The 13,527-nt window shown below is 69.8% G+C and overlaps 1 protein-coding gene across 3 annotated transcripts; it reads right to left on the bottom strand.

Annotated features, from left to right (window-relative positions):
- Window positions 1-790: 790 nt before the first annotated feature.
- On the bottom strand, window positions 791-13,298 carry CBS (cystathionine beta-synthase). Of its 3 annotated transcripts, none has more exons than XM_062204680.1 (17): window positions 13,240-13,298; window positions 10,942-11,159; window positions 8,239-8,345; window positions 7,007-7,141; window positions 6,673-6,752; window positions 6,453-6,587; window positions 6,117-6,186; window positions 5,362-5,453; window positions 4,765-4,890; window positions 4,502-4,586; window positions 3,899-4,004; window positions 3,214-3,291; window positions 2,704-2,838; window positions 2,313-2,421; window positions 1,891-1,975; window positions 1,572-1,613; window positions 791-1,028 (listed from the first exon to the last, which is right to left on the bottom strand). In XM_062204680.1, the coding sequence occupies exons 2-17, from the start codon at window positions 11,148-11,150 to the stop codon at window positions 925-927; spliced, it is 1,698 nt and encodes a 565-aa protein (XP_062060664.1). In that variant the 5' UTR covers window positions 11,151-11,159; window positions 13,240-13,298; the 3' UTR covers window positions 791-924. The 3 variants fall into 3 exon arrangements, with proteins under 3 accessions (XP_062060664.1, XP_062060655.1, XP_062060672.1); XM_062204671.1 differs by lacking the exon at window positions 13,240-13,298 and adding an exon at window positions 11,352-11,418; XM_062204688.1 differs by lacking the exons at window positions 1,572-1,613; window positions 13,240-13,298 and adding an exon at window positions 11,352-11,414.
- Between the last annotated feature and the right edge of the window lie 229 nt (window positions 13,299-13,527).

The raw sequence follows: 13,527 nt of genomic DNA, 5'->3' as shown, positions 1-13,527 counted from the left end.
CCTGCAGCCAGGGAGCGGGTGCCTGGAGTCCCACGCGTGTCTGACACAGTGTGAGTACCTGGAACAGCTCCTAACACGGGACAGACCTGGCTGAGCGCTCAGCTCCGGCAGGGGCCGGCCAGGGGCGGGTGGGGGACCCGAACCGAGTGCTCGGCTGTAGCAGGCCCGGTCGAGAGGGCGCTAAGAAAGACGGCTGCAGGTGGCCAGCACGAAGGGACGGGCGCAGACGTGTGGAGACGGCCAGGCACCAGGGGAGCCGGCGGAGGGCGGGCGTGGGCGGGGGCGGGAGCCGCTACCACAGGTGACTCCATGGCCCAGGAATTTGGCTCCCGGGGCCATGCCCGGCACGCAAGGTGCGTGCCAACAGAGCGGCTCCCGGCTTTGGCCCGGCCAGGCCAGCCCTGGCTGTTATGTGGGTGAAGATCTGGCTCTCTTCCAGGAAGGTGAAGGTCGCTGGAGGGAAAGTTTGCAGTCCCTGTGCACTGTCCCAGGAGCTCCTCAGAGAGCCCTGGGTCCCAGGTGCCGCTGCCGCGCGTGGCAGGACCCACACCCACGCCTGGCAGGGCGGCCTGATGGGGGAAACGTCCCTGGGGACTGCACCCACGTGGTGACCACACGGCGGCCGAGCACCACCAAACCGGTCACTCAAAGGTCATGCACACCCCAGACGGCTGCTTCGACCCACTCAGCCCCAAGGGGCGCAGCTGTCCCCGAGATGGGACCCCGGCGACCCAGGTTCCCCGAGCATCCCTGACACCCTGCCGGCCGGATCCGGTCTGAACAGTTCCTTGACAAGACGTTTTAATAGGAAGCCTCTTCCCCAGGATGCCATAAATAGAGCTGTGGGCATGGCCAAGGGTTAACCAGGGGAACCCAGGGGCCTCGCTCCGCGTGCTGGGGGTCCCCATGCCCAGCTCCCATGCGTCACTGCTGGTCCTGCCCCCGGCTGGCCACAAAGTGGAGCAGGTCCATGGCGGTGACCACGCCGAACACCGTCTGCCGTTTGCTGGGCTGCTCGTCGCCGCCGTCTGTGGGGGGGAACATCGGGCAGCGGGTCAGGAGGTGGCCGGAGCCAGCTGGCGGCCGAGGTCCCCCCGACACTGAGCCCCTGGGGCAGCAGGAGCGGCACCCACAGCCAGGTGACCCAGGACACCGGCCAACAACCCGCAGGCCATACCCGCCCTGGCCCACTTGGCAGCCAGCAGGTGGACACCACGCTGGGCCCTGGATTCTGCTTCCCTGCCGAGCTGGCCCTGGACCATCCCACAGCCCCAGGCAGAAGCGCCCGGGGTGGGGGAGATGCTGCCCTCTGGAAGCCTGGGGAACAGCCCAGAGACGGCCTCGGCGCCGGGGGCCGGCCCTTAGCCGGGTCACGCCTGCCCAGGATGGGCCAGGAGGTGCGTCCAGGCCTGGGGTCACAGGACGGACTCTCGGGGAAAGTCCACACACCCTCTCCTCTTCCTCACCACGTGTGAACACAAGTACGTGTGAGGCCACGAGGAGGGACCGTCCTACCCACGCTGGAGTCAGGCCCCGGGCACCCTGGGGAGTGCTGGGCGGGGCGTACGTACCTGTGGGCCCCCCCACCTCTCCTGACCAGGCCTGGTCCTGTGCTGCAGAGCCAAGGACGGGAGAGGGGTTAGGTGGGAGCCCTCGGCCAGGCCAGGCCAGGCGGGTGGGCTTGGGACTGGGCTCCAGGGCCCCTCAACTACGCCGTGGGCCCCGGGCCCGGCCTGCACTCAGGAGTGCGGCCACTCTCCCGGCCCGGGGGCAGCCTTGGGAGCAGGACGCACTTGAGCCACAGGATCCCCTCCGAGGGGGCTGGGGACACAGTCCGATTCTCCTGGGGCCGCCCTCAGGACCCCCGAGATCGGCCCCTGCGCCACTTACACTGGATCTGCTCGTGCACCACCAGGGCAAAGTGGTCAGTCTCCAGGATGTGCGAGAGCGTGCCCAGGGTGTCCGTCAGGCGGATCTGTGGGAGGAGCGGCCTCAGCACCCGGCGGCCAGGACCCAGGGCCCGTGAGCCTCTCCTAACTCCGACCACCGTGACGGCCCCGCAGGGCCGAGGGTCCTGGTGCCAACAGCCTCACGGGGTCCGCAGGGGGAGGGAGGGACTTCGTGTCCAGGTGCTGGGCAGGGCAGGAAGCAGCTTTCAGAACCGGTGCATGGCGGCGGGGGGGGCACAGGAGTGGCAAACGCACAGACTCCGGGAAGTGCAGGTGGCAGAGGTGGGGAGAGCCCGCCAGCGCCTCCGGGCCGGGCACCTCACTCCCACCCGGGAGGCCCTGCACCGGCCACCAGCGCCGCACCTGCTTGAACTGCTTGTAGAGGACCTTGCAGACCTGGTCGGACGGCTGCACCTTCCCGGCGAGCAGGGACGACAGCATGTTCCCCAGGGTCACCATGCCCAGGGTCTCTCTGTGGAGGCACAGGACAGCGCTGGGAGAGGGGTGGCGGGCTCAGCGCCCTGCTGCCTCAGCTCCACGCTTCTGCTCAGCCCTGGGATGCCAGGGGGCACCGACCTCTGAGCCCAACCTCAGGGTGCCCGTCACCCATCTCCTGGGGTGGGACAGGGAGCTGCCACTCAGGACCAGCTTCCGGTGGGTGTGCCCTGGACGTCTTGGGCAGAGCGACCAAGGCCAGCTGTCAGTGTGGGGCCCACGGCTGCCCCGTCTAGCGACAGTGGGGGGCGGGACTGACCCCGTTTCATCCACCACGGGCGCCTGGTCGAAGCCCTTCTCACGGAGGATGTCGATGGTGTCGCTGCAGGTGACGCTGGGCAGGACGGTCAGTGGGGTCGACAGGCTCAGCTCCTGCACCCGCAGGTGCCACCACCTGGGGAGCCACGGCAGGTGAGACCATCACCGCCACCGACAGCGGGCAGGCCCCAGGGTCCCCGCACCAGTGCCCTAACCACAGCAGGCAGGTCCCAGGGTCCCCACGCCAGCGCCCTAACCCCACGGGCAGGTCTGTGTCCCCGTGCCAGGCCCTCACCCCACGGGCAGGTCCGTGTCCCCGCCAGGCCCTCACCCCACGGGCAGGTCCGTGTCCCCGTGCCAGGCCCTAACCCCACGGGCAGGTCCGTGTCCCCGTCAGGCCCTAACCCCACGGGCAGGTCCGTGTCCCCGCCAGGCCCTCACCACGGGCAGGTCCGTGTCCCCGCCAGGACCTAACCCCACGGGCAGGTCCGTGTCCCCGCCAGGCCCTCACCATGGCCTCTTCACCGAGAGCTCCTCCTCTTCTAGGAAGCCCTTCTGTAGCATCCACTTGTCACTCAGGAACTTGGACCTGCAGGGGCAGGCACCGAGGCCTCATGGGGTGTCCGTGGTGGCCTCTGACCACGCGGAGGGAAGAGACCCCAGACAGCTGGCCAGGGGCTCCAGGGAGAGGCCTGCGGGTCACAGGTCAACAAGGGTCCCCTCTCTGCAGGCCTGGGTGGCCTCTGTCCTGAAAAGGCAGGGCAGGGTCCAGCAACGCAGGGAGCAGGCACGGCCAGCACAACACGCCTGTGCGCCTGTGGTTAACACGCCTGCGCACGTGAGCGCTGGGCTCCAGGGCAGACTCTGGGTGCCCACTGGAGCGGGACCAAGGCCATTGTCCTGGGAGCCTGGACTTGAGCACACCGGGCCCTAGGGGATGCCAGCCTGGCTGCCCGGCCCGCACGCCTCCAGCCCAGGGGAGCGCCTGAGCGAGCGGGTGGGGTGAACAAGAGACGTCACCAGGACTCAGCTTGGGTGTTGCCTGGGCCCCAGAAACCTCAGCAGAGTGCGGGGGACGGGGCCCCCAGGGCAGGGGCTGCAGCAGGGAGTCCGTGCCATCACCATGGCAGCACCCAAGCCCCACAGTGGGGCAAGGCAGGTGACAAGACACAGGGGCCCCCAGCTGAAGCTCTTACATGTAGTTGCGCACGGAGTCGGGCAGGATGACCACGCAGCGCTGGCCCTCCTGCAGCTCCTGGGCGGCCTTCACGGCCACGGCCACCGCACTGCCGGCACTGCCACCTGCCGAGGCACGTCAGTCAGACCCTGCCCTGTGAGTGCACGCGTGTGCCCGGGGAGAACCAGCCCAGCACGTACGTGTGCACATACACACTCCGGGAGGGTCCCGGGACGTCCGTGTTCTCCCGCCCCCTTGGAGTCCCCGCCTGCTCAGGGGCGTGACCGAACCCTCAAGGCAGGAACGCAGCCTGGAACCACGTGGGCTGCTGCTCAGCTAGGGCCGGGCCCGTGCTGGGGCCGGGGCCGGCGTCTCATGGGCTGCCCACATCCGCCCCACACGACGGGTGACGCCAGGCCCCACTCCCTAACCCAGAGGCGGAGGCTCCCAGAGCTGCCGCCCGGCCCGGCCCTTGGAGCCTCGTGACCCCTTGGCCCACCCCGGAACAGGATGGTGCTGGCAGGGCAGCTCAAAGCCCCGCCCCGGGCAGGTGACCCTGCCGGCTGCCCTGAGGCCCACGGCCCCGCCCCCCCAGCCAGGCGGGGTCCCCACCAGCACCCACCGCACAGCAGCCCCTCCTGTGCAATCAGCATGCGGGCGAAGGCGAAGGCCTCCTTGTCGGTGCTCTTGAACCACTTGTCCACCACCTGCGGCAGACCCAGTCCTGGCGGTCAGCTCGGCCAGGGGGTGGGTGGGTGCCCGCACGGAGGCCGCCGTCCCACCAGCTACCAGCTCTGTGCCAGCTGCCCCGGCGGCCCCTCCCTCCCCAGCGGGGCCCGGTGCCCTGTCCCGATAGCCGGGGTCTGCAGGCTGGGGCCCACCCACCGTCCTGTCGAGCACGGTGGGGATGAAGTCGTAGCCGATGCCCTCCACCTCGTAGGCCGTCACCTCCGTCTGGTTCAGCTCCTCCGGCTCGGCCAGGATGGAGCCCTCGGGGTCCACGCCGATGATCTGCAGAGGGGGCAGCCTTAGGCTCCGCCCGCAGCGAGTGGGGCCCCGCCCACGGCACACAGGTGCACAACCCCAGAACCGGAGCGCACACTTGGCAGTGAAGCCAGCAGCCGGGGCGGAGCGGGCAGAGGCCTTGCCCCAGGAGCGCCCCCTGTAGGCGCTCGGGGAGGCGGGCGGCACGGGCACTGGCCTCTTCCTGGGGGCAATGTCAGGGCCACAGGGAGGAAGTGGGCACTTCCGGGAGCCCCTCCCAGCTCTCTCAGACCCGGAGGGGCCCTGCCCCAGGCTGGGAGCCTCTGGGCTGATTGTCCACATGGCACAGCCCCCCAGCCCAGGAAGCCCCTCTAGGCCACGGCTGTGGGCGACCCCAGCCCTGGCGCACGGCCGCCGAGCTGCTGTGTTGCTTTGCCCAGGTGCACGCCACAGTGAGACGGCGCAGGCGAGGCCTCCTGGGTCCCGCCTGCCGCTCACCTTGCATCCCGGGCACTTCTCCTTCAGCTTCCTGGCGATGCCCGTGATGGTGCCGCCCGTGCCCGCTGAGGCCACCAGCATGTCCAGCTTCCCTGGGGAGGGGGGACCAGCCTCAGGCCACACCCGGCCGAGACGGCCCAGCCCAACCAGGGCAGGCAGACCCTGTAAAGGGCGGCTCCCCGCCACCCCTCCCGGCAGAATGCAGAAGCCGGGCGCCCACGGGAGGGCGCGGGCAGGGGCAGGGTCTCCACGGCAGGCCGGCCCCGGCCGGGGATTCGTGGATGCGGAGGGCAGTGGAGCTGAGAAGTGCTCAATCCCTCGGGCCGTGGCTCGGAGCTGCCGGGCCGGGACTGTGGCGGGGCCAGCGCCAGGGCCGAGCCGGAGCGTGGGCGGGCAGTCACGCCGACATGGAACCGCGGCTGCACGGCACGACTCTCCCCAGTGAGGCCAGCTGGGCAGAGCCTGGGCACAGGACGGGGCTGAGCCAGAGCCAAGGCAGGAGGCCAGGCACCACCCCCACTGTGGCTGCGGTGCCCGGGAGGGGAGTGGTCCCGAGCCTCGGGCCGTGTGCAGAGCCAGCCAGGCACCACCGCCCCCACTGACCCCAGTGCCCAGGCAGAGCTCAACCGAGCTACCGGACAGGCTCCGGGCTGGAGCAGAGATGGCCGGCACACCCGTGCCCGGTGCTTGGTGTCACAGGCAAGGGCCACACCAGGGACAAACGCCATGGAGCCGCGGTGGGCAGGCAGACGCACCATCACACTGCTGTAGGATCTCCTCGGCCGTGGTGTCGTAGTGAGCCAGCGGGTTGCTGGCGTTGCGGTACTGCATGGCGAGAGCAGAGCTGTGAGCCGGGTGGACGCCACGGCCGGGCCAGGGAGCAACTCTGGGGACGTCCCCAGCCCCACAGCACCCGGGTCAGCCCCTGTGCCCATGGGGCAGGGCGGCGCGTGTGCCCAGGGTCCCCTGTGGAGCCAGCCAGCCCACCCTGGGGGACACACGGACACGGAATGCACGGCTCAGAGCTCGGCCCACCGACCACCGGGCAGGACAGCCGCCCAGGCCCCCGCGGCAGGCTCCCCGCCCCTCACCTGGTCTAGGATGTGTGAATTGGGAATTTCGTGCTTGAGCCGCCATGCCACGCCGACGTGGGACTCGGGGGAGTCGAACCGGGCGTTGGTGGGCGTCCTCACGATCTCGGCCCCCAGGGCCCGCAGGACGTCCACCTGCGGTGCAGAGACCACGGCTTCACCGCTGCCCGCCTGCCCGCCCTCCCGGGGCCCCTGCCCGAGCCCCCTCCCCAGGCAGCACCTTCTCCAGGCTCATCTTCTCTGGCATCACGATGATGCATCGGTAGCCCTTGACGGCGGCGGCCAGGGCCAGCCCGATCCCTGGGCGGACAGAGCAGTGAGCGCCGCCCCGCCCCACCCGCCCACAGCCCGAGCCCCAGCGGGAAGGCACCTCGGCTTCCATCGCCCCCCACCCCGAGCCCCCTCTGCCTTCCCCTGCAGGGTGAGCGGGTCGTGGCCGGAGGCAGCCAGGTGCACAGCAGGAGGAGCCCACCCGCTGGCCGGGAGCCGGGAGCCCCTGGCATGGTGCCCCAGGCCCGGCGGGGCCAGCGTCCCCACTGCGGCCCAGCTGGCACCTGTGTTCCCGGACGTGGGCTCGATGATGGTGTCCCCGGGCCTCAGGGTCCCCGCGCGCTCCGCGTCTTCGATCATGCGCAGGCTGATACGGTCTTTGACGCTGCCGCCCGCGTTGAAGAACTCACACTTGGCCACTGCACCAGGGACGACCGTGAGGGCCCGGAGCCACCTCCTCCTCGCTCCCACCCCCACCTGGGCGCGCCCCACGGCAGCCTCTCCCCCGACCCCAGAGGCCACTGAGTGGAGGACACCTGGGAGCCCCGCGCGGGCACGGCTGGGAAATGTGGGCCCGGGCAGGCCGTTCCCCGGGGGTCAGACCCCGAGGCAGGGTCTCCTCCCCCTGCCCCCGCAGCCATGGTCAGCACGCCTGCTTTCTCAAAGGAGGGGGTTCTGGGCTGCAGCCAACAGGAGCGGCCAGGACCCTGGCCACGCCAGAGCCCGGTGAAAGCCACTCCACACAGAGCCAGGTGGAGGTGTCGGGGTGGGGGTTCCCCGGCGCCCAGGCCCCTGCTGGGCACTCTGGCCAGCCCAGCCTTTGCGCCAGCTGCATCCCTCCCCCCTCCCTGGGCCTTGGGTTGTCGCTCTGCAAAATGGGCACATCTGAGGTTCCGCCTTGCTCAGGTGCAGGCCTGCCTGCAGGGCGCTAGGGTGTGGTCTCTGTCCCCTCAGGCAGATGTGGAGCAGGCCCCGGTGGCGCCTGGGGGTCTCGGGGAAGGCGGCTGATCTGGCACGGCCCGGGCTCCCCAGCACAGAGCGCCCCTTCCCCAGCGAAGGGGACCTCGCCGAGTGACCACCTCGGAGCAGAGATGCCACACCTGGGCTGCTCCCTCCCAGCCGCCCCAGGGCCTGTGCAGGGAGGAGAGGTGGACGGTGGTCATGAGTCCCCCTCACCTCGCGTTCTAGAAGCAGCTCCATGCAGCGCTGCCCTCGCCCATGTAGCTCAGATGAGACCCCAGGCCTCCATGTCCACCAGGACCAGGCCGCCCCACTCCTGCCAGGAGTCCACCAGCGCCGGGGTGCTGGGAGCTGGCCGGACCCAGCTGCGACTCGGCCTCTCCGCGGCAAGACCCCCGTCAACCTTCTGACCTGCCCGCCTCCAGCTCAGGCCCCGCCCACTGGCCTCGCCTGTCCCGGCCGCTGGCTCTGCCACACAGCACCTGCTACGCCTGACTGACCGGCCGCTGCCCCATGTCCCGGGGTCCAGGCCCCGGGGTCCCTGCCGGGCACTCACAGAGCTCACACTTCAGGCCAAAGTTCTTCCCGATCTTGTTGATCCGCACCATGGGGGTGTCCCCGATTTTCTTGAGAATATCTGGCAAGATTTTTGGAGATTTTGCCCTAAAGTAGAGAGGGGGCCCAGGCTTATTCAGGGACACAAATCCGGAGCCGGCGGTAGGGCGGGACTCGGGTGCGGTTACACAACCACACCTGTAACACGCGTGCTCATGCCAGAAACACGCGCACACGCACCTCGAAACCTACAAAGCCCAAACCGTGCCCTGGTCTAGTTCAGGCGTTGTAGCTGCTCCAGCCACCAGGCCAGGTCCCGGGGTTGGACCAGAACTTGGGTCCTGCGCCGACGGCAGCAGGGCAGCTACAGAGAATTGCTGGGCGTCTCGGCCGCTTCCGCGAGGGTCAGGTCACTCTGCGGCCCGGAGGGTTTGGCCCCCGTGGCCTGGTCCGACTCTCGGCTCCCCACCTTGATCCAGTGCCCTGGTGAGGTGCATCCTGGGAGGCAGTGGATGACGGCCGGAGGCTGGGGCCCTGCCGCCGTGTGGGAGACCCGGATGGAGCTCCTGGCTTCCACCTTGAGCCTCGCCCAGCCCAGCTGTTGCAGGCACAGGGGAGTGAACCAACAGGTGGAACCCCTGTCTCTCCTGCCCCACCCCCTCACTCTTTTCTCTCTAAAGATTTATCTGGAAGGAAGAGTTACAGAGAGGGACACACGGAGAGATCTTCCATCCACTGGTTCACTGCCCAAATGGTTGCAACAGCTGAGGCTGGGCCAAAGCCAGGCGCTTTGGGTGCTGCGCCATCGTCCGCTGTTTCCCAGGCCACAGCAGAGAGCTGGATCGGAAGTGGAGCAGCCGGGACTCAACCGGCGCCCACATGGGATGCCGGCACTGCAGGTGGCGGCTTTACCCGCTGTGCCACAGCACCGCCCCCTAAATAAATCGTTAAACAAACAAGTGCTTGGGCCCCTGACCACGTAGGAGACCCCGATGAAGCTCCTGGCTTCGGGAGTGAACCAGCAGATGGAAGATTTCTGTCTCTCTGTGCTGTTCAAATAAAAATAAATATTTTTTCAAAAACCCAAAAAACTAAGTTCTGACTCTGGCAGGGCCCCCCAGATCTCTGGCCAGCAGCCTGTGGCAGTCACCCCAAGGGGCTCCCAGGTCCCTGGACCTCAGAGGCCAGGCCAGGCACAGGACACAGCGGGGGAGGGGCCGGGTACAGACACAGCAGGGCCAGGGCCAGGGCCGGGGCCGGGATGGGGCCGGCCCCCCACCAGCAGCTCCTCCACAGGCAAGATGGGCCGTGTGCTCTGCCAGGGGGATGGGGCCCGGCCTGCCACCCTCCTGGGGACGCTCCAGCTGCCTCAGCCTCAGGACCCGCGGGTGCCGCTCGCCCTCAGTGCCCACTGAGCCCAGCCTCACCTCTCCCACCCCAGCGAGCATCCCGGGGGGGTGGCAGGAATGCACATTCCAGGGTAGGAGGGAGAGGCCGCCCCAGGGCCCAGGCAGGACTTGCTCCTGCCTGCTCCTCATTGACCTCACGCCCGCTGGCCCTGGGTCAGGAACCAGGCTGGCAACAGAGAGCGCCTAACCCCAGCCTGGGAGCCGCCCGGCTGCCCCGGGGCCGAGCCCAGCAGGAGAACCGAGTGTACAGGGGCCAGGGAGTCTGCTTGGCTCAGCCTCCGGGCACCTTAGCCCACTGCCCCCCACCCAGCAGGGCCAGCCCCTCCCCCTCAGGGCTCCCCTGCCCAAGCCCATCCCCCCTTGGGACCCCCTTCCTCGGCACAGCCAGGCCCCCTCGCTGCAGGAAGCCCCGGTGACCAGCGTCCCCTCCGGCGGGCTGGGGTCTGCGGTGCGGCCCCCTGCCGTGTCTCCTGAAAAGGGTGAGGCCAGCCTGGCAGGAACAGGTGCAGCCCCGCCCCCACCCCCATGGCCTCTCCCCGGCTCTGGTCCAGCTGGCCAGCTGCCCACTCGGCCTCTCAGGTGCCCAGGGCCCGGAGCTTCCGGGTTCACAGATTTCCAGCCCTTTTATTGGCCCCCTTGGGAGTGCCACACACTGAGCCCTCACTCAGTACCCATCCCATCGGCACAAGCTCCGGCACTCATGGCACGCAGGGTCCCCAGCCGCAGGCTTGACAACCCAGCCAACGAGGGCCACTTTTTAAAAAGACTCACAGATCCAAAAAGCCTGTCCTTGATTGGCTTCGAGATGACCCCAAGGAAACAAACCGAAGCCGAGTGATCCCCAGGGGAGCGAGCCCCAGCCGGTGTCTTTCCCATCGATGGCTTCCCACGCCCAGAGGGCACGAGGTAGAGGTGACCCCGCTGCCACCTGGAAGCTTCCCACGGCCGGTGCTTGGCACGAGGTAGCGGTGAACACCGTCTACCCTAGAGCGGTGGTTAACTGGTCCAGCTGTGTCTGGCCACAGAGATGCAGCCAGAGCAGGAGGGCACAGCCGAAGCCGTGGGCTCACCTCCGGTCCCTCCCAGACCGTGACTTGGGCACTCACACTGCTTTGTTCAGCAAATATTTATACGGCGCGTCCAGTCTTGCTGGCCGCTGACGTGGGTACCGGCCTTGGCATGAACAGGCTCCGGTTGGCGAGCCTCAGCTCACCAGCACGCGGACCCATGCCCCAGCCTGCCCCCCCGCCCCCCACCCCGGACCACCCACCACATGGCCAAGAGCAGGGACTCACAGGGCTGTGTGCTGGTGTGGGGAGTCGGCGACGGGCCGGCCCAGCTCCCAGGTGCACCTGCTTGGGACATCCGGCCGGATCCACACGCGCTCCGGGGCATCTTTGTTCCCGGGGGGTCTCTGGTCCGGGCTCCTTTCCGAGCCGTGGGCCCCCGAGAGGCGGGGGCAGCCAGCGGGCCCCTCTCCTGCCTGGGCTGTCTCCGAAGGCATTGCTGGGATCTGACAGAAGGAGGGGGGATGCCGGTTCAGGCTTGGAAAGTGCTGGATCCTGGCGGAGGCGGCACTCCCGGCCCCCCTGGGGCGGGCACCCCTCAAGCCCGCCCACAAAGAGCAGGCATGTGGACGCAGGCTCCAGCTGCTGCACCCGACCACGGCTTGGCTGATTCTCAAGAAGTTAAACATAGAACTCACACAAGGCCAGCAATCCGCCTCCTGGGCACCGTTCCAGACAGCCGCCGGTGGGCATCTGCACACCCGCGCCTAGGCCACCCCGGCCTCCACGCGCAGAGAACGACAAGCCCAGTGCACCCGTCCACAGGGGAGTACTACGTAACCACGAAAAGGAATGGACTTGTGGCCGCGCGCTGACGTGGGTGAGCGCCGAGGACCGCATGCTAAGTCAGCCACTCCTAGATGGGCACACACCGCGGGACCCCACGTCACGTGTCCTGGCCCCAGCGGCCCCGGGGGCTGGGGCGCCCCTGCACAGAGCTCTTGGTTTGACCAGGAAGTCTCCATCGCTGGGAGGCATTTAACGCCTTCGACCTTCATGCTCACAGATGGCTAAGGTGACCAGCGCCGTGCTACCCCCATCGGACTCACAGGTCACAGAGCCACCGTGCACCTAAGCCAGATGGACTAAAAGGAAGAGAGGAGAAGGGGAGAGGGGTGTGCGGCCAGGTGCGCCCTGCCCGGCGGTGCCTGGGGCACAGGAGACACCCCCTCCTCTCCAGAGGCCAGGGCTGGACGCAGCCCCTGCCCAGCCTCCCATGGACACTAAACAGGCGCCCAGGCCACGGCTAAGACAGCAGCTGTCGCCCCTGCATGAGGACAGGCAGAGGGAGGGAGCCGGGGCTCAGCACGTGGCCGTGTGATTGGCTCATCAGCCGTGATGGACAGACCCCAGCCGTGATGGACAGACCCCAGCCGTGCCTCTGCAACCCTCCTGCCCACCCACAGTTGCTCTGTCCAAACGTCTATGCAGGAACGGGTGCCTGGGCGGCCGCTCGGACTCCCGCACCCCGCGTCAGGAAGCCGGCTCGGGTCCCAGCCCCTCCACTTCTGGCTCCCTGCTGTGGCCTGGGAGGCAGCGCAAGATGACCCAAGCGCTGGGCCCCTGCACCCACGTGGGAGACCCGGATGGAGCTCCTGGCTTGGGTTGCAGGAGCCGCCAGGCCCCTTAGGGGATGGGGCAGGAGGCCGGTCTCTGAGCACAGCCCCACCCGGCCGCCTGCCCTGCACCCACCGGGGTTTTGCTGGGAAAAGTGTGCACCGGCTCCAGGTGCAGTGCAAACCGGGGACTGCGGGCCACCCCTCCCCCAACTCCAGGAGCAGGAGAGCCGGCCCCGCCTCCGGGCCTGCCCGCGGCTTGGCCACTCTGCAGCCCAGGCCAGGCCGAACCTGCCCAGCCTCCCCCGAGGGCCTGAGTCCCGGCCTCCTCAGGGGTCGGTGGGGGGAGACGCACCTCCCTCCCGACTCCCACCAAGGGCGACCCCGGCCCGTGCACACCTGGCCCTGGCGTCTCCGCTGAGTGCGTGACCCGCTCGGCACCCTGCCCACTGCGCACCCCGCACGCACGTGCGCCCTAGGGGGCTGGGTCGCCGGGCGCCGTCGTCGGCTCCGGAAGCGCTTGGGCCACCGGGACCCCCGGGGACCCCCCGGGCCTCTGGCCGCGCTCTGACCGCGAGGGAGGGCGAGGTCCACGTGGGGCCAGGGAGCCCCCGGCACCTCGGCCGCGGCCCCGCAGGGATCCCGGGGGACACCGCGGTGGGGGAGGGAGCGCCGAGTCCCGGAGCCTCCCGCCGCCCGGCCCCACCGGCCCTGGGGCGCCCCTACCCTCCACGCGGGACCAGCCCCACGCCCCGGCCCGCGGCCGGGCCACGTGGGCGCTCTCCGGGCTGCGCCGCGGCTGGGCCCCGCGGGGTGGGGAGACCCTCGCGGCTGGGATACCGGGGCCGGAGGGGGCCGCTGCCCGGGGCGGGGGGCGCGGCGGGGGAGCTGATGCAACTCCGGGCTGCGGCGCGGGCGGGGCGCGCCCGCGTCGCGGCAGGAGGCGGGGGGTTGGCGGGGACCAGCTCACCTGCTCGGCGGCGCGGGAGACGAGCCTGGGGTCGGCGGGCGGGCCCGCCCCGGCGCGGGAGGGGGCGGCGGGCGGCGGGCGGAGGCCGCGGCGCCAATCCCCGCGCGCGCAGCGCCGCCCGCCCCCGCCCCGCCCGCCGGCCGCCCCGCCCCGCCCCGCCTCCGGCCGCGAATCCGCGCAGCCCCGGGCCCACGCCCGTGCCGCCGCGGGCTGCGACGCCCAGAAGTGCCCGCGCAGGCCCGCGTGCGGGGGCCCTCGGAAGCCGAGGCCGCAGAGGCGGCGCTGCCC

This window comes from Lepus europaeus, chromosome 2, assembly GCF_033115175.1.
Source record: "Lepus europaeus isolate LE1 chromosome 2, mLepTim1.pri, whole genome shotgun sequence".
NCBI classification, from domain to species: Eukaryota; Metazoa; Chordata; class Mammalia; order Lagomorpha; family Leporidae; genus Lepus; species Lepus europaeus.
This window is presented reverse-complemented; position numbering and strand designations above follow the sequence as displayed.